The 21,502-nt window shown below is 35.1% G+C and overlaps 1 protein-coding gene across 4 annotated transcripts in view; it reads left to right on the top strand.

Moving 5' to 3' along the window:
• Positions 1–21,502, top strand: part of NBEA (neurobeachin) — a 627,914-nt gene that overhangs the window by 376,943 nt on the left and 229,469 nt on the right. For all 4 annotated transcript variants that reach the window (XM_027116524.1, XM_027116522.1, XM_027116523.1 and 1 more), the window contains one exon: positions 13,190–13,314. In XM_027116524.1, the coding sequence (XP_026972325.1) occupies positions 13,190–13,314 (125 nt within the window). The remainder of the gene's footprint in view (positions 1–13,189; positions 13,315–21,502) is intronic.

Raw genomic sequence — 21,502 nt, 5'->3', positions numbered from 1 at the left:
ACATTTTATTGTAATTGTTTATATCTTGTCCTCATCTTCTCAAGTAGAAGATACTCCTTAATCTTTATTGGCCTAACTCCTAACACAGGTACTAGAGGATAGTAGTCACTGAAAACAGGTCCTGAAATAGAGGTTATTTCTAAGGACTGGGGTACAGCAATGATAAAGACAGAAGAGGTCTCTGCCCTCATGAGCATGTGGGAGGTTGCATGAGTGAGCTAACATACTGATCAGCCCCTGGCTTATAGTACCTAATGGTTTGTTTGTTTTTTTTTTTTTAATTTCTTTATCTTGTTTTTCTTTTTCTTTTTTCTTTTTTTTTTGGGGGGGGGCTTCATTGGGTCTTCATTGCTGCATGCAGGCTTTCTCTATCTGCGGCGAGCGGGGGCTTCTCATTGCAGTGGCTTCTCTTGTTGTGGAGCATGGGCTCTAGGCACGCGGGCTCAGTAGTTGTGGCTCACAGGCTCTAGAGTGCAGGCTCAGTAGTTGTGGCACACGGGCTTAGTTGCTCCGCGGCATGTGGGATCTTCCCAGACCAGGGATTGAACCCATGTCCCCTGTGTTGGCAGGCAGATTCTTAACCACTGTGCCACCAGGGAAGTCCTACCTAATAGTTTTAAATGAAAAAATCAGCACATCACTGACAACATATTCCAAAGTATGATCCAAGGGCTGTCAATAAGTGTTACTTGGGTAAAGTATTACATGGTCAGATGAGTTTGGGATGTTGAGCTGGGATGTTGAATTAAAGAAAATTAAACAGTTTTGTTTAATGCAGATTTCCACTTGCATATGAGACTCTTCACTAGAGCCCTGTTTAGGGGCTTTGTTAATTGAGTTTTTCTAGAGGACACAACAGTGAGAGGCCCATGTACCGCAAAAACAAAACAAAACAAAACAGAAAAAACTTCCATTAAAGGTCAAATCAATACATATGGATTGGTGAATTTTGAGCTGTGTGCTGAGTTTTCTAGTCATGTCTTTATGTCATTGTTTTAAGCATATAAGCTGTCTTTATGTAAAAGAGGAAATATGAAATTGATTAAATACTGAGTAACAACTGTCCATCTGTAATAAAAGGTTGTGTATACGTGCAGAACAAATCTTCTTTCATTGGTATGTCCTAATTAGTATCAAATTTACATGAACTATTTAAATTTTGAAAGTTGAGTCAAAATAAAAGTTTATGCAAGAAACTTATCTAAATTGGGAAAATAGTTTAAAGCCTCTCAAAAAGTGAATAAGAAAAAAATTTAAATATTACATTTTAATAGAAAACTTAAATGTAACTTTAATAAATGAGGCATGAATATTGAGGTGAATATTTAAATATAATTAAGTTATATAAGCACATGTTATGCTACCCTTTGGAAAAACACTGTATACCTGAACACTAAAAATGAATTCAAAATTAAATGTTATTTTTAAATACCAGTTTTTAAATAATGACAGAATTATTCCTCTATGGTGAATACAGATTTTTAAAATATTTATGTACATTAATGAGAATTAGGGGTAAATATATCATGAAAGGTTTGCTGTATTCATGCTCAAGTAGTGGGTGTTTTCCTTTCTTGTCTGTTAGTGTAACAAATATAAATCAGGGAAGGAAATATATATATACATTTTTTTTTTTCTTTTTGCGGTACGCGGGCCTCTCACTGCCGTGGCCTCTCTTGTTGCGGAGCACAGGCTCCAGACGTGCAGGCCCAGCGGCCTGGCCCACGGGCCCAGCCGCTCCGCGGCATGCGGGATCCTCCCGGACCGGGGCACGAACCCACGTCCCCTGCATCGGCAGGCAGACTCTCAACCACCACGCCACCAGGGAAGCCCCCTGGTTTTATATTTTTGACATATTTATCAGAAAAAAAAAAAATTAGAGGGGGTGTAGGATTTGGTTGTTTTCTGAATGGACAAAATTGAGTGTCAACAGAGTTAAGAGCTTTTGTAAATAGAAAGTTAATTGTGAAACAAGTAAGCATACTTTTTCAATTAATTTAAAATAAATGTGTTAGATAACTTGCCTCACAAATAACAGAAAGAAACAAATACAAATGGACCAGCTTGCATTTGATCACTGAAATGATCGTGTAGCCTAAAGCACACTTCACAAAGGCTGACGAAATTGTCACCATGTTCCTAATTTGCTGTTGTAGTTTTCTATTTGGGTTAAATATGACACTGGCAAATCATTCCTCTACAAAGGCATGATAAGCTACTAAGAAAGTGATACTTTTAGTTCCATTGTCAGGAGTTCGATAACTACTTCCACCCCACTTAGTGTGTATTAGTGTAAAAGCTGAAAAGGCCATATATGGTTTTGTTAAAATTCATTAGCATGTCTAGTAATTAGTAGCGTTGCTCTGCCTTTCAAGACTTGTCTCTGTCATAATTTTGTTTTAAAAGTTAAATCTAATTTTATTACATGAAAATACCATGAGAGAGCAATTAAATTAACAAGTATTATTGCATACCTGTTTGCAAACTGTTCTAAGTACTGTGGGGTTGCAAAGCTGCGTAAGACAAATACCCTGATCACTAGTTTATAATCTAGTAAGAGAGTCAAAGTGTAAATGCATGATTAAATGAACAGTTGAGATCTGCCAGAATATAAACAAAGGTTTAGTTGCCAAATTTGTAATCAAGGATGTTTTAGAGGGAAGACTGGCATGTGATACAGAACAAACATAGAAACATCGCGAAGAGTAATACACGATTAATTGCTAATTGGATAAGCATGAACATTTTAATGAGAGGAATAGCACATAACTAGGAATGAACAGCGCAAGTTTGGGGGACAGTCTGAGGGGAATAGAGGTTCTAAATAATGCAATAAGGGTGATGATATTGGAAAGAGGGGCACTCCATGGACCCTGCAGAGCAGACTAAAAGATTTACTTCTGCGTATCTGTCACTGCAGTTAAATGTTGCATTAAAAAATGTTAGACCTTTCAAAACTATATCTGAATTTCTGGAAAACTTCTTGTTTTAGTTTGATAGAAATGCAAAACTGTATACACTTAAAGTTGTATAACAGCTGATATAACTACTATTTATTGGTGGACTTGTAGCAAGCACTGAATGGAGAGCATTAATGAGAACTATTACTCCCGTGTAAATAAAAAAACTAATACTCAGACAGGTTGTCATTTACATAGTGAGTGTCAGGGCTGGGATTTGAACCTTTTTCTAACTATGCTGCCTCCTGCTCCTGCTGCTGACTTCTGTGTACCATGCATTGGGCTGAACACTCTAAATACATTCCTTACAACAATTCTATAATGTAGGCTTTATTCATCCCCATTTTGTAAATGAAGTAACTGAGGTTTAGAGAATGCAACAGTGAAAATCATAAACTTAATTTTAAATAATACCAGGCAGGCATGTATCAATAAATGTTATATAACTAATAAGATACATTTTATATGAAATATTTTACGCTATTGAAAAAACATTTACTTTGCAGTAATAGATATAATTTTAAAGATAATTGAAAATTGTACTATGTAGCATAAGGATATTCCTCAAAGTTAAGCAAATCCTTTCCTGTGATTTCTTATAGTGATCAATTTCTGTCTTATGGGGAAGAATTTTTAATTATAATTTCTAAAAATAATTAAGCCTATTCACCACAGCAGTAATTATTAGAATGAAAGAATATCTACTTTCGTCAAGTAGGATAGAATTGCTGTATAGAATTAAGTGTTTCACAAGGAATTTTACAATTTTCCTAATTAAGATAAAAGTAATTATTGCTGCCCTAAGACTGCTTAAATTGAGACTAGCTCTACTGGAAAAGGAAATGTATAAAAAGGAGTGTAGCTATTCACTAAAAAGCTTTGTATGTTGCTGCCCAAAAGTAAATAAATAAAGCCTGAGCCAGAAGAGTAGTTGGTTAAAGACGAAGAGTGAAAATGCAATTCAACATTTGCTGATCAGGTGGGTCATAGAGAGCTCATTGAATAAAGTTATTTATTTTTTTTTCTTTTTGGAAACTATTTCTCTTTTCTACTTTCCAGCCCTGCCTCCTTATTTAATTCATGATTTGGAGCCACTACTTCTTTTCAAATGTTAATAAAGTGAAAGAGTTTAAGAAGTGAAAGTTATAAAAAGGAAGATGTCCCATAAAGTGTTTATCATTAAAATCTTTCCATTTGCTGGAACCAAACCTTTTCTGATCCTACCAGGCAACCTCGTTAGTAAATGTAACTGTTACAAGAAAGGAGTTAGTGGAATTCTTGTTGGGAGGCTCTTCCTCTTCAGCTCTAGATTAAGGAAAGTTCGAGAACCAACTCTACTGATCTGTCTGGATACTCAACTCCTAAATTTGTTCCTCCTCCTTTAGTGGAGATTCAGAATTTACAAACATGGTAAATAAGTATTTTGTAAGAATTGAGCCCAGTTTCCTACACAACACACAATAGCTGCTCTGGTGTCTTGCAGTAGCGTATGGAACCTGACCAGATGCTTAGGGGATTATTTTTCTCATCTATCATTTTCACATGGAAAACTATCCCTTAAATACTATAAAACCACTGTATTCCTTACAATACCAGAGAACCAGGCTCATAGGGAGTGGTGGTACACCCAAAAAGCAAAAGGAGTCACCTAAATATTTTTTGTCCCCAGAAAACTGCTTTCCATAAGAAAAGAGAAGAAAAGAAAAAGCAAATTAAAGAATCAAACAAAACATCCAGTACTCTATTAGGAGAATTTTCATTCTGCAACAATAAATAAAAAAGAAATATAAGCCCTCAGATATGATTATTTTAAGGACGCAATGATTTTTTTCTTGAATGATTTGCTCTGCCCTTTATCAAATAGACATTTGTCTGCCTTCAAACTTACAGTATAAATATATCTCTCTTTAAAATTAATGGACAACATCAACATGGCTTTTCAAAGGTCACCTTAAATAAACTAAGAATTTTCTTTTGTAGTATATTTTATTCTGAAAGGCTTTATTTTTCATGCACTGTGACTAAGATTATACGATCATATTTTAACCAAATGATATTGCCTTTTCCTTTTTTTGATAAAAAAGGAAATTAGGAGCAAATGTGATGCAAAGAAGTACAATGGATCGCTGCTGCAGTAAACAGTACAAGGGGAAAGGAAGGGAGAAGGTAGCATAAGCTACATATGGGACCATCCAGAGAGAACAGAAACATTAGCAGAAAGTTAGATCACAACTTGGGTCAAAATAAGAAACCTGTAATGGAAACAAAATTTTAGACAAAAAGTTTACTTTCCTACCCACTTTCTTTTTCATGCCTTTAAGATGTCTAATTTGGCTGCTAACAAAACTTTTCTCACTATTAAATATGGCTTATGCAATCTAACACACACTTTAATAATATTCACTATTTTTTCATCTAAAGCTTCATTATAGTTAATTGGAAACCTAGTTTAATTCACATATGTTCATCAATCACTATCTCCCTCTCTGTGAATCCAAAATGTTTCATAGAGTTTCTCAAGAATCATCATTCACAGTAACTACTCCCCACTGATATGCATGGGAACAAATGATATAGACAGACAGCTGTAACGCGTCCCCAGTGGTGTGTTTGGAATCCTATCTTTCCTTCCAGGTTCAGTAATACAGGGAGAGAGAACAAACTAGCCTGACTTGGAAAGACTGGCCTGAAGACTAGGATTTGGCTTTGTGAAATATGACTTTACAGTGTCAGAATGTGAGAGTACACTTTTCAAAGACAGGAAGAATGCATCTTTCAGGAGCTTCACAATCAATTTGTAATTAAATTATCAGATATAATACATGACCTCAGGTCAGAGAGGATGTAAGTGTGTCAGAGAAAGGAGACTGGAAGAAGTGCTTAGTAATACATAAGAGAGTCAGAACAGTATTAATGGCTTAAGGCATATATCAAATGTGTATGTGTAGATATATCCTTTAGATGAGAGTGCGTGTACACACACACACACACACACACACTTACAGCATTGAGGTAATATATATTACTAGGAATTGACTAAATAACCCACAAGACCTGTTAATAAAAGGCTGATGATTTTTCTTATGAAGGAGAACTAAGAGTGCCAATAAATACAGAGTTTGTTTTGCCAACATACTTTGTAACCATGTTTCATTAGCATACTCACACTTGTTTACTTGTACATTCACTTATGCAGTAAGTTGGTTCCCCATTTTTATTAAAGAGAGTATCTCATCTGTTTCCTTCTTAACACTTACAAAAAATTAACTATAAGTTTATTTATTTAAATTATGAAATAGACTGAAAGCTGCACAAAGGCACAAATCATGTCAGTTTATTCATCTATGGAAGTCTAGTACTTAGCCTATCCCTGGCTCTTAGGTGTTCAATAAATATTTGTTGACTAAAGGAATGAACATATGCAATATACACAGAGCATTCTATCTACTTCACAATTATCATTTTTCATTCAGAATAATTAGTTCTGATTATAAAGAAGCAGGAATCAGCTGTGCTGGTGCTTTAAGTGTAATATCCTCAAGATATTTTGTTTCCTTGGTTGCTCTCTTTACAGTTAAGAGGCAGTGTGGCATGAGCTAGAAAGTCAGCCAGCCTGAGGACAGATACTTCTTCTGCCACCTACTGGTTGCTTAATCTTGGGCACATCACTTAGCCTTCCTGTGTCTCCATTTCTTAATTTGTAAAATGAGTTCACTTATCTTAAAGGGAATTTATGAAGAGTAAACGACTTAATACATATGCAATGCTTAGAAAAGTACCTGGAATACAATAATCTCTCAGTAAATACTAGTCCTTCTGTAAGTATTATTATTCTAGGAACTTACTCAATTCTGGGGTTATTTACTACAGTGACATGGGACCTTCAAATCTCAGAAGTTCAACACAAGAGAAGTTTATTTCTCACTCATACTACATGTTCTGCGTGGAACCATGGGGAAGCTCTGCCCCTCGAAGTCACTCAGGGATACAAAATGATGGAGACTCCACATCCATGCTTATTTTCTTCATTCCTACAGCGGAGGGAAGGGAACATGGCAAATTTTCATTGGCTCTTAAAACTTTTGTCTGGAAGTGACTCACCTTTCACATTTTATTAGCTGAGGAAAGTCACATGGGCATGCCTTATTTCAAAACAGATAGAGGAGTGTAATCTACAGTGTGTCCAGAGGAGGAGAGGATAACAATTTTTAACTACTAGTCTCTCAGTTAGCATTTGTGTTTTTGGTCGTTCTTGGTAGGATTAGAAGTCATGCACAGAAGTCTTGACCTCAGTGATCACCACCAGTTCTTTAGCCAAGCAGAGATTCGAGTTCTTACTGAATTTTGTGTGTATGTTTAGCAAGATATTCCTTTGTTCATTTCACTCTTTTCTCTATTCCACTGGGTAGTTTTTGTTATCAAATATCAAGTAACCAATTAACAGTTCAGTTATTCTTTACCAGGTAAATTCAGTTTTCCCTCCAGCTTATGAAGGTGATTGATTCCTGGAAGGGGAGGAGGGACCCCTTTTAAGAAAATTAAGTGCATTCTCGTAAGTCTAAAATATAACTATCAAAATTTTCATGGAGGAAAATTATGACTTCCTGAACCCTATTTATGCTAAAATAACACCAAATTCTAATTAATGAACACCATTACATCAATAGTAACATTAATTATCATAATACAACCTAACTGGGAATCTTCCCTTCATTAGTTACTGGCTCTTTACCTCCTCTTTTCTAGCAATTATGTGCTATACTTGTAAAATCACACTCCTGAACAAAACATACATATGATACTCAATGTTTCTGTAATTCAGTCATGAAAGGCAGAAACATAGATGTAAGGACCAAAATAAATAAACAGTGGAAAATAATACATATGATATCACATTCATCCTCCCAGGTGACATCATTAGAGGTATCACATATGAGACTATCACTGCTAAAAACTTGCAAATCCAAGCAGAATTTCAGTGCAGCATGACTACCTGCACAACCATGGAGATGATGGCACAGTGGCTTCTGTATGTGTCCACCTGGATGCTCTCCAAGTGCAGGAAATCTAAATTAGCCCTCCTTCAAAAAGAGAAGTGCTTGTCAACCTAACTTAGGGTATTAAAAGAACCTCTCAGAGTACTCAAAATATACTGACCAAAATAGGCATATCACAGAGTAAAAATTTTTGATTGTGCTTACAAATTATTAATAACAATCACATCTAGAGTTAAAACTTATTAGAGTAGTCTCTATTATTATCTTTTTTCCTGGAATGCCTCACATATTACAGAAGAATATGGCAAAGTGTATCTTATTATGTTGAAATATTAAATAGGTGGAATGGTAGAGGAGCGATTTAGTTAAAGGGTCAATAATATATATTAAATTTCAGTGGGAAAGCAGAGTGAAGAATGTGTGAGTGAGAATAAAAGGAAAGGAGTATATCTTATTATACATATTATGCTGTTATATCTTCAGCACCAAGAGCATTGCCTAACACAGGATAAGTACTCAGTAAATATCTTTTTGAATAGAAACATTGAAGGAAGGAGAGAAGGAAATAAGTGAGTATCCATTTTAATGAATGATACTGTTTAATGTTATTGAGAGTTGAAAGCACAACTCTCAGTACCTATTGTTATTTTATCTATACTCAGTTCCACTATCTTTAAGCTATAAATAGAAAAACAATTGTGGTTTGAAAGAAACAAAGTTGTTTTTTTTTTAAGAGTTTATGTCTGTTCAAATATTGAAAACCCCAAATATTATCAAAGACTGGACTCTCAGTAATATTAGGTTAATTTCCACATAGAAAATGGGGAAAATACTAGAAGAACAAATCAGAGAACAAATATCTAAATTTTCCCAATCCTTGCTTCCCTCAAAAAAAAAAAGAGAGGATAATGGATTTTAGATTTTAGAAACTACAGATGAAAATTTTTCATTGTTGTGGTCTATTTAGATCCTCTGCCCACTTTTTAATCAGGTTGTTTGGTGTTTTTATTGTTGTTTTTGAGTTTTATGAGTTCTTTATACATTTTGGATATTATATTGTTTACCAGATATATTGTTTGCTAATATATTTTTTCTCATTTGGTAGGTTGTCTTTTCATTTTACTGATTTTTTTTTCTCTGCAGAAGCTTTTTAGTTTGATATAATCCCACTTGTTTATTTTATTTTTGTTGCCTTTGCTTTTTGTGTCAAATCCAAAAAAATCATTGCCAAGACAAATGTCAAGGAGCTTACTGCCTATGTTTCCTTCTAAGAGTTTTGTGGTTTCAGGTCTTATGTTTTAAAGTCTTTGACCCATTTTTAGTTGAGTTTCATGTATGGTGTAAGACTGATCTAGTTTTATTCTTTTGCATGTGACTGTTCAGTTTCCCCAACACCATTTTTTGAAGAGACTTTCCTTTCCCCATTGCATATTCTTGGCTCCTTTGCTGTAAATATCATAAATACATGGGTTTATATCTGGGCTCTCTATTCTGTTTCATTAAGTTGTGTGTCTGTTTTTATGTCAATATCATACTGTCTTGATTACTATAGCCTTGTAATATAGTTTGAAATCGGGACGCATGATGCCACAGCTTTGCTCTTCTCTCCCAAAATTGCTTTGTCTATTTGGGCCTTTTGTGGTTCCATACAAAGTTTAGGATTCTTCATTCTATTTCTGTGAAAAATGCCATTGGAATTTTGATGGAGATTGTATTGAATCTGTAGATTGCTTTGGGTAGCCATGTACATTTTAACAATATCAATTCTTTCAATCCATGAGCAAGGATTATATTTCCACTTTTTTATGTCTTCTTCAATTTCTTTATTCAGTGTCTTAGTTTTCATTGTACAGGCCTTTTCGCCACTTTACTCCTAGGTATTCTTTTTGATACAGTTGTAAATGTATCAGATTTCTCTTTCTGATAGTTAATTAGCTATAGTGACTTTTTGCACATGGCTTTGTATAGCTTTTTTAGTGGTTGCTCTAATTATTACATCATATCTACATAGCTCATCACAGTCTACTGGTGGTGTCACTTTACCACTCCAAGTGAAGTATCGAAACTTCACCTCCCTTTACATTCCTTTACCCTCCCTCATTTATATTTGTCTTGACTATTACCTCTACCCACAATTAGAACCACATCAGACAGTGTTATAATTTTTGCTTCAACAGCCAAACATAATTAACAAAACTCAAGAGGAAAAGGAAATCCTATTATATTTACTTATACTTTGCTTATGTCCTTTCTTCCTTCCTGATGTTCCAGTGTTCCTTCTTTTATTGCTTCCCTTATGTTTACATGATTGCTATTAGCCATTTTTTTAGACTAGCTCTGAGGCTGACAAATCTTTTTCATCATCTGAAAATATTTTCATTTCTCCTTTATTCCTAAAGGATATTTTCACTCGTTATAGGATTCTGGGTTGACAGTTCTTTTAGCAGATAACAAAACTTTTACACTTCCTCTGGCCACCATAGCTTTGAATGTGAAATATGCTGTCATGGTTCATGGTATGACAAGTAATTTGAGATCGAAACCTGGATTTTTTTTTTTTGATTTTCTGAGATATTTTTATCTCATTCAAATCTTCTATTTTAGCTGACTTTTCTCTGACATTACTCCACCAGGACAAGTGGGGCGCACTGCCTCTTCAATGCCAGGTGGAGATAGAAATCTAGGTTCCCCGCTTCCCTTCCGCTGACATCCAGGGAGTGGGTAGCTCCTCATGATGGCTTGGCAGGGGTGGGAGTTCCAGCTCCCCACGTGGTATCCACTGATGGGGGTGGCCTCATTGCTGCTGGTTAGTAGTAAAAGTCCTGACTCTCTACTATGTCTCCTCCCAACCCACCCCAGTGGGAAGAGAGAAGGATGCCTCATTACTGACCACAGGGCGTGGGAATCCAGTCTCTCCATATGGTCTCGAGTGACTCCTTGAGGGTGGGGTACCTTGTCATCAGCCAGCAGAGGTGAAAGTCCTGGCTCCCTATATGACCTTCTCTGATGCCACCCCAGTTTGGATGTTAGGGCGCCTCATTACACCATCAGGAGGCTTCAGATCTAGGCTCCCCTCTCATCCTTTGCTATTGTGTGTGGGGGGGAATGAGAGGCATAGTTTTTCTGTGGTGTTTGGCTGGAGGAAATAATTGTCTAAAAGTTTCCTGGCTTCCTAGGATGCCCTTTTCCTGGTCTTTCGGCTAGAGAAACATGCTTTTTTTGGGGCTTTTTTTTTTTTTTTGTCTGTACCTGTTGGTCGATCTGGGTTGCTAGCTTCTTTGCCTCCAAATCTAGAGTATATGAGACAAAAAGATAACCCAGGGAACTCACCACTTTGTTGTTCCTTGGGCCCTGTGGTCCTTAGCCAGTCTGCCTTCTGCTCCCCACATTTCAGAGTTTTGTTACGTTTGTTTTATATGTAGCGTATAAATTTTTTTTTTTAGTTGTTCTTAATGGGAGGAATAGAGGAAAGTATGTCTGTGGTCAGGAATTTGAGAAAACATTACATCTCAGATCTCTCCTAGTGAATTCAGTTACTTAATTTTAACATACTTTTAAGGAAAATCATTATAGCAAGCTTTTAGCATTTTCTTCTTTAAACTACTAGGATTAATCTGTATTTGTAGGGATAGAAATTTTCCTATTTTAAATTAATGACAGAGGTACACTACTCATAATAATTAATCACCAGATAATCATTATTTTGACAGAAAAATAAAATTATAATTATTATGTTTAGAAAAACAAGTATATTAAATTATACTTTAAATGATTATAATTTTAATGTTCTTTTTATATATCCCTTATATTGATATATTCTTTTACAATTAAGCTATAGAAAACAAAATTAAATAGCCATAAAATCTAAATTTTTTTCAGAAGTAAATTATTGTTCTCACTGACTATACTTCTCTGTAGATTTTCAAAGTAAAAAAAAATTGTTTTAATTAATTCATTGAATATTTATTAAAAACATAGTATGTGCCAGACGTTGTGCTAGAGAGATAATGATGAGCAAAATATATAGTTTCCATCTTAATCAAACACAGTGTTCTCCTACAGTAAAATATCAAAATAAAAACTGAAATCAAATCTTCTATGAAAGCATTTTATATGTTTTTATGAATAGTGCTGCTCAAGAAAATTAGAATTTTATCTTTTGAGTATATTATTCCAGATACTATACAGAAAAAGACAGACTTCTCAAGCAGTAGCATTTATCACTGTTTATTAAAATTAAATTGAAAACAAAAATGATACCATGAAATGTTCCATTGATATACAACGAACATATTTCAGTAGTTTCTGAAATATCTTGTAGATTTTTAATATTGTTTAAAGTGTAACATAGTTTAGACAGTGTTACCAACGATGGCCATGGCTGTTAATGGTTTATATTAACTGAAAGCTGTAAAATCATCCAAGGACTCTGTTAGCGTTAGAATAATAATTTACCAAGACAATTACCACATACTGGCATTTTTTTGCAGCTCTAATTCAGTATTATTAATAATGGATAAAATTGCACTTTTCTCATGTTGCTGTGGGCAGTAGGGAATTATTTCAATGAATATTTCAGCACATTATTTTAATCATTCTTCCACCAAATCCAAGTGGGCAATATTTTATAGTTCTTAATTCAGTGTACTAAGAAACCATGGTCATTAAATTGTGAACTATTTGTAGTGAGGTCTATCCTGTGATTTACAAGCCTTGTTAAAAACAGTGTAAAAGAATGCAAACTGTGCCATTAATACTTGTAATTTGATGCTGCATTTGTTACTAAACGCCCAGTGATGAATGTTTTCAGTAGAAGGAAGAACATTGTAAAGAAAGCAGAGCTGAATGTTATAATGCCTAAAATATGAGAATGTTACTATTTTAAGTTTTGTTCATTTGTAGAGGAAACATACGTATATAAACACAGTTGTAAAACATAGATATCTCAAAAGTTATCTTAATTTTCCAATGAGACCAAAGAAATAAAGATTTAACTGTATTAGTTATTAATTTAGAAGAGTTAAATTTACCATAATTTATAATATGTAATGTCATTCATGTTCCTGATGAATTGAATAGAGAAAATATTTAATCCTTATAAAAAGAAAATGTGCAAAGCTTTTAAAATTTATTGTGTAAGCAGTCTGTGAACGTATATAACTTGAAAAAATGTACTTCCAGTTATACATCATTATTAATAGTTATTATTGTTTTTTATCTTCCCATTCTTAGCCAACTGCACGATTTCTGGCGTTTGGATTACTGGGAAGATGATCTTCGTCGAAGGAGACGGTTTGTCCGTAATGCATTTGGCTCCACTCATGCTGAAGCATTGCTCAAAGCTGCAATAGAATATGGTGAGTACCAGTGCCTCTCACACAAAAATACTCCTGGATGGGAGGTGACTCTTTGTGGTTGATAGTTCTTTTTTTTCACTAGCATTTAAAATTCTCCATGTCATAAGCCAAAAATGTTATGTTCTGCTTTATCCTTCAGCATCATTTAAGTTATACTCAATCAACCCAATATTTCTCCCACTTGATGTATGTTAGACTCTTCAGCTTCTCTGTGATAGATTAGAAGCCTCTACATAGTTGGTTATTACCCAGCATCCTTCTCATAGAGCCTGAAACAAGAGTAAAATCATTTTCCTTTTCAGCGTCTTTCAGACTTTGATCTTTCAAACTTTTTCACCCAACGTGGAAAAAACAATGTACTACTGTAAGTGTGTATTCAGATTTATATATTTTTATGTATAATTTGTGTGTGTATGTGTGTATATATACATATGCATACTGTGTGAATATAAATATATACGTGAAATATATAGGCACATATGTGTACTGTTATGTATATACATATACACATGCACATACTTGTGTATTTAACTGAAACAAATGTCTTACTGATAATCTCATTACATGGCATTCTGTAGTTTAACCCTATTCTATTCTGTTATTTTCAGTTTAATAAATAAATCGTGCCTCAGTATGCCCATTAGGTTCCCAGCCCTCCAATGGATTGCAAATAAAGTTTGAAAAAGACCATCCAACATTAAAGATATCATCCATTATCACACTACAGTAGAACTGCACCCTAAGTTGTCCTTTATAAAATGTACAATAAATAGTAAATATCAAAATACTTTTTGTAATTAAATAAAAACGCTGCTACTTTAGATTGCTATCCACCAAGAAGTATGCATAGGGCTATTCTCTCTGTTCACCTACTTTTTTAAAATTTATTTATTTATTTTTGGCTGCATTGTGTCTTTGTTGCTGCGCGCGGGCTTCCTCTAGTGGCGGTGAGCGGGGGCTACTCTTCTCATTGCGGTGGCTTCTCTTGCTACAGAGCACGGGCTTTAGGCGTCCGGGCTTCAGGAGTTGTGTCTCGCAGGCTCTAGAGCACAGGCTCAGTAGTTGTGGCGCACGGGCTTAGTTGCTCCGCGGCCTGTGGGATCTTCCCAGACCAGGGCTCGAACCCATGTGCCCTGAATTGGCAGGCAGATTCTTAACCACTGCACCACCAGGGAAGCCCAGTTTACCTTTTTTTAAATGCTCTAAAAAGTTTAAGTTTGATTGATAATATAATTTTATAAACCATATACACTCAGAAAATAACGTTATTGAACACTGTCCATATGTTTTTGTTATTGACTACTTTTGTTCTCACAATCACTTGGGTTTTTATTATTTTAATTTTTATTTATTTGAGAGTAATAAATGAGCCATATGTTTTAAAATTTACCCTAATATATAACACAGGTTGCCATTCATGTTCTTGATGGATTGAACAGGGAAAATATTGATAAAGTTAAAAAGTAACTTTATACAGTAAAAGTAACTGCAGGAGAGAATATGCTTTAAAAAAAATTATAGTTGACTTGTACTGTAGGGGATTTCTTTAATCAACTCAAAAAAAATCACCTAAGGATTCTAGCACCTAAGGATTTAGCACCAACTTAAAATGAGTTATTATCTTTATGTTCTACAGAAGAGATTCTTAGAAATATCTACTTAAAGTGGCTTGCTTTATAATATGAACTTAAAAATTTTTAACTTCATTTCATATTCCCAACCATTTAGGCATTTTCATCAATTCATCTTGAATTCATCTCATTAGAAATTAGAAACATCTAAAGACACCTTGTAACAGGGGTTAGGCTAGAGTGATATTATTAGTGACACTGTGTTGCCAATACCTTAATTATATAGGATTCACATTATTACTACATTCAATGTCCTACAGGTTGCTTTTAGAAAGGGTCTGTTAGAAAAATATTTCTTTTGGTTTTCTATAAAAATGGATGCCTTATTTTGTATGTTCAATTTGTAAAATGTCTTTATTATTAAACCAGTGTCAAAGCTTATAAGAAACATATTTAAAATTTTTTATATTGACTTTTTTTTTTTTTGCGATATGTGGGCTTCTCACCGCTGTGGCCTCTCCTGCTGCGGGGCACAGGCTCCGGACGCGCAGGCTCAGCGGCCATGGCTCACGGGCCCAGCCGCTCCGCGGCATGTGGGATCTTCCCAGACCGGGGAACGAACCCGCGGCATGTGGGATCTTCCCAGACCAGGGAACGAACCCGCGGCATGTGGGATCTTCCCGGACCGGGGCACGAACCCGTATCCCCCGCACTGGCAGGTGGACTCTCAACCACTGCGCCACCAAGGAAGCCTCTATATTGACCTTTTTTTAAGACTGTCATGTCATGTTTTAGTAACATAGTAACCAGTGTTAATGAACCTAAATTAAAAAATAATATTCTGATTTTGAAACAGATGAAAGATGTAGGTGATAGTAAACATCCTCTGTGTGTAGTATGAACGTATTTTAAAATATGTAGTGGTTTATGAATTTGAAATAGTGGATCATCATCAGTATTCCAAACCTGTTATCTCTCCTGAGTTGGGTTCTTTGATAAAAGGAAAGTAAGGTATGTTTCTATTTTATACGTATCTAGAACAAAGACCACACGTATGCCATAAAATATTCAGGACATCTACATGGTATCCATGCCAGATTTACTTCGTGGTCATTCTTGGGGTTAAGGTCGGGTAGTGGAAGACAAAAGAGAACAGAAACAATTCTACCTCCAAAAGTAACTCTAGAGCACACCTCTTTGACTTCACATTTGTGAACTTCTAGAAGTGGGTAGAGAGTAGGGAGTAAAATATGGAGGATATGAAGAGGTGAGTGGAAAGTACTCCCTGGTGTGATCTGTACATAGAAATAGAAGGAGGAATTACAAACTGCCAAGAGAAAAACATAACATTGTATCTTCTTCCAAACTCTTAATGTGCCTTCTAACCTATGTTTAAAGTATTTCCTCAGAAGAATAGGAAGTAAATGTCAGTAATTATTACAAAGCACTTTATCCAATGAAAATAGATGTTGAAAGACTTAATTGAAAACATATTTTGTATATTTTAGAGAAAGGCTTTTATATGCACATATTGCCAGAACATTCATATAAAACTAACAGAACTCAGCCCATCATCTGGTCACTCTGCCTGCCATTAAACATTTAAATGTGTTTTAAGTACCTTAAAGTCTGGCAGTGTATAGACTAACATCTGAAAGATTTAATGTTTTGGTTTGTGTAGGCATAGATAAAGGGTATATTTATAGCACAAACCTACTAATTTTGAGAGAGCTTCTAGAACAAATTGAAATTCAATTTATTTCTTCCTCTTAATTTAATAATTAAAGTATCTCAAATTCTACCTTGAAAGTTAAATATTAAATGCACAGAAACTCTGCAGTAATCTATGGTCAAAAATTTTTTTCTATTCATCTACATTGTGGCAACAAAATTGTTTTAGGAACAAAAGATTTAATGAATGGAACTTTCAGTATGGCTAGAAGTATTTGAATCAGTGATCAAAGTTTTCAGAATTTTAACCAAGTTGTACAAGCTGAGGGAATAACCTAAAATTACTTAAATAGGGGATATTTACATGGCCATCAAAGCAATCCCTGAGATCTGATCACTGGTCATGTCTCTCTGTTCCTGTAGTACACTATGTTTCAAGAATGTGAGCCTCTATTAATATATTGTAATAGAAGTGAAACTGAATTTGCAAGCTTAATGTTTTAACAAAAATGTTTTGAATCACTTGACTTTTCCTTTAATTCAAACAGTTTAGCTTAAATTATAGTTAAACTTTAATGTGATGGGCAGAAACATTTAGCTGTAATTTAAATTTCATGACATTCTATTTAGGCAATTTATTTGGAGCCACAAAACAAATATATTAACAATACTTTCTTTTAAATGAGCAAATAATCAGAATTAGATATATTTCCAAGGAGACAAAAAGGACAGTTATTGTACTTCATATTTGCTTTGCAAAGCTTTCTCTTCCATTTCATTATTAAAACTTTTGGTTGACCTTTTTCAGTTGGAAAACATCCTTAACACTGATGGAGTTTTTCATGCTTCTTAGTAATACTAATGAGTTGAATAATTTATGAGGTTGTCATGTGCAAAAGATTTGGTGTGATTTGATATACTTTTCAGCCTCTAGTGTTGGAATGTGATTAATAAAAACCTAGAGGCATGTAATTTTTTTTGCTGGTGTTTAATGCTCTAATTTCATATGTATTGAATGTGTTTTTTGGGTGTTTTCTGATAGTAAAATCTCATACAAGTGCAAATTTAATTGATTACCGGGAATTTTACAGACCATAGCAGTGGAAGAATATAAGGAAAATATTTTAAACTATAAATTCATTTTCTGATCTGCAGGGCTTTCTTCTTCAGGGCAAATTAGCTAATAAGGAAATGATTGAAAAAGGAGGATTTTGTATATTGTTTGTATGTTTAAATAAAACCTAAACCAGACAAATTTTGGTCCATTTCTGATGCTGAAAGATTATGGTGTCAAAGAATAGTTAAAATCTTAATGTTTGGTTGTCTTTGTTGATTGTCTATTACCATGTAGGACTCTGTTCCCTTTCCATGAAATTATAGTGGAGCAATGTTTCATCAGAGCCTAAGATCTCAAGCTCCATGTCTGCAATCAAAGCCATCATCCTAAATAGGTCTGATCAGGCTTCGCAGAGGAGGGCAGGCTGTTTTAGCCAGAGGAACAAAAAAAATGGAGCAAAGATGACAAAATTAATCATTCATTTCTTTGGCAATAAATAATAAGATATGCTGAGAACTGCAAATGAGAACATCCTTAGGTTCCTCAGAGATGTATCTGCTTAACACCCAATTTATCTAAGCTTGTGAAGCCATCGAGATATGACCTTGATGAATAAAAAGCAGCTCTGTAGTGAATCTGGAATTAAATTAGTTTTGATGGTGTATGCATGGCTACTGTAAGGTGCTACTTGCAGTCATCAAGAAATAAGAAAACACCGAGAATAAAAAAGTACTAGTGCAGCTACATACAGTTGTTGAGACAGGAGCTTCAAATTATCTGACTTCATTTTTTTCTGACTTCAGGTTTTTGAAGAGTTTACATTTATAATAGTTGGAAACGATGATTTGATTGTTTTACCGAGTGGTTTATTGTTTGTACCATGTAGTCTCTAGCAAATGTCTTCTTATTGTTCATTGATATGTCCGTTTTAGTTGGTGTATTATTAATTAAATCTTCATATCTGGAATGAAATAGATGATATGATTATTGTTAAAATAATTTATTGAAAAGTTAATGATGTAAATTTTTTACAAGCGAGAGAAAGGCATACGTGGAGTCATCTTTCAGCTCTTTTTTGATGCCAGTGTCATATTTTAATACAGTCTTATCTTCACCCTATGGTTTTATAGTCTCTTAAAATAATTTAAATGGATTATATAAATGCTGACTTATAAAATATGCTTATAAAACACATTTTAAAGTTTTTGTGTAACAGCATTTTCATATCAACAAAGGTTTTAACAACTCCCCTGTTTTTATGTGAAGCTTCAGATGGAAGGCTTTAAACTGATTCAGAGGAATCAAGTGGCTTCATTAATTTAAAAGCATTTATTGAATATCTTGTCCATGCCGTGCATGCACTAAATGTTGAATACAGAGGCTGAGGCACAATTTCTGCCTTCTCACAGCACATAGTTTAGTGCAGTGTGTCTCAGCAGGGGTGGAAGTCAGCGTGTGCTACTGGCATCTAAAGGGTAGACACCAAGAATTCTGCTAAAATACCTGACTATTCACTGGGCAGCTCCCCAGAATGACAACCAAAATCCAGCCCAAAACATCAGCAGTGCCTAGGTTGAAAAATCCTGGTCTAGTGGAAAGAAATAAGCAGTTCTCGTAGAGGGAGGTGGTACTTCATAAAGGAACACAGGGAAGGTGACTAACGCTGGACCTATTGGGTTGGAGTCAGCTTCACAGAAATAATTACTTATGAACTGACTTGAAAGAAGATTAGGAATTTACCAGGTGAGCAGGGAAGAGCAGAGTTAATAACAGAAATTTCCAAGACATGGAGGCATAAAAGACCCTAACTTACTTCTTTGAATGACCTCAATATTTTGCACTTGGTAATAGGTCACCTTGTAAAGTTATCAGAAAGTATTTTGATTTTAAGTATTTTATATTCTGAGATAAAAGAAAAACCACTTGAGGACAGGAATCATATCTTTCACCTATTCCATTTAAAGCATCCACATTAATACAATTTTTTGTACTTAGTTGCTGTCTTTTATTTAATTGATAATTCATTCATTTCAACATACACAGTATTTTAACCACATTCATTCATCCTTTTCAATAACAGCATTGAAGTATGATAGTCTACAGAATAGGTCTATAAGTACAGCATTTTCAAATTCTGAAATATGTTTTTTATGTCTGTACTTTATTTCCAGTTAGAGCATCAAAAGCCACTAAAGATAAGGAGCTGACAAAATTATAGTAATAGATCTATTGCTAAGTGGCATGGAGCTGCTCATAATCTTGCTTATATTTTTAGACTAATTTTTATAAAGTGTACATAAAATTACATTTATAAATAATTAAAATACAGTATGATAGATATTTTCTTCAAGTTGTATTAAAAATGGTATGCAAACTCAGTGAAGAGCGCTGGCTAACTGAAGAAATAAATTTTAGCTAAACTTGAAAGGATAAATGGATATCTACCCAAGACAGTAAGTGAGGTGGTGGTAACATGGAGGAAGGGACCACACAACATGATGTGTCCAGGGAATGAAAGTGGTGCTGCTTGATGGAACACAAGATAGTGTGGGGAGATCGTACAAAGATGAGCTGAAAAGGCTGCTTGGAACTATACTGTGAAGGGATCTGTCAATAGACAGAGCTATTAAAGGATTTTTATTTGGGAAAATGACACACTATAGAAATTAAGTGGCATGCTAACTAATAAATGGTAGATAGAGCAAAATCTCAATCTAAATACCGTGATTTTCCTATACAGTGTGTTGCTGTAGATAAATCTGGAATTTTCCCAAGTGTATGAGCATTATTGAACTTCCCCTCTCTAAAAGTTTACCTGCTAAATTTTGGCCCACTCGTACAGCCTGTCATCCACAGAGATTTATCAGTACAGGTGAACTTAGAGTCGTTCACAGACTCTGCATTCAATGTCATTTATAAAAACATAATTTAAAATGTCTTTAGGGCTTCCCTGGTGGCGCAGTGGTTGAGAGTCCGCCTGCCGATGCAGGGGACGCGGGTTCGTGCCCCGGTCCGGGAGGATCCCACATGCCGCGGAGCGGCTGGGCCCGTGAGCCATGGCCGCTGAGCCTGCGCGTCCGGAAAGTCTTTAGTGTTTTTAAAAGTGCTTTCAATAACCTATACCAGCACCATCCAGTTTATAATAGTTAAATTATAACTATCCTTAGCTATCCCAGTTTTTAATAGTTAAAGAGAAATTCCTGTTAATTACATCTTCCTTCCATGTCTCTGAACCAGTTGCTTATCTATCCAAAACATCTCCTACTCCCCATTTCTCAGAGTTTTAAAGTAAATTTTCCACACTGCATTTTGTGTCAGGCTTAGAAAAGAAACACCAAGCATCATTCCCCAGGTTAATGCCATCCACTGCCAGGGGAAGTCTCCCCACCCTTTAAGCCCTCATTCAAGCTGTCCAGTTCATCTTTTCTTTCATTCCAAGAATGCCAAAACTTTCTTCCTTCCATTCTGCTACTCATTGGCTATCTACCCCTCTTGACTCAAGATGAAAGGTTTCTTTCCTTTGTTCATTTTCCCCTCCCTCCCTCCCTCCTTCCCTTCCTCCCTTTCTTCCTTCCCTCCTTCCTTCCTTCCATCCTTCCTTCCTTCCTTCCACCTTCCCTCCCTTCCTTCCTTCCTGAAAAGAAACATAGTCGTTGTGGAAAATCCAGAAAACGCAAAACAATTTTAAAGAAGGGGGAAAAAGTCACTCATAGACAGCCGTCAAGATAGCTGCCTTTACCATTTTAATGTATTTATTCCTGCTGGTCTTTTTCTAAGCATACTTTAATATAAGGACCAAACACTATGCTATGTACTCAGACAGTCACGAAGATGAATAATGCATTATCTCTGCTCTTCGTGATATTTAGAGGGTTCCAAACTAGCCCAA

Source organism: Aethalodelphis obliquidens, unplaced genomic scaffold (assembly GCF_003676395.1).
Source record: "Aethalodelphis obliquidens isolate GAN/ISIS:26980383/991018 unplaced genomic scaffold, ASM367639v1 scaffold16, whole genome shotgun sequence".
Taxonomy (NCBI): domain Eukaryota; kingdom Metazoa; phylum Chordata; class Mammalia; order Artiodactyla; family Delphinidae; genus Aethalodelphis; species Aethalodelphis obliquidens.
This window is presented reverse-complemented; position numbering and strand designations above follow the sequence as displayed.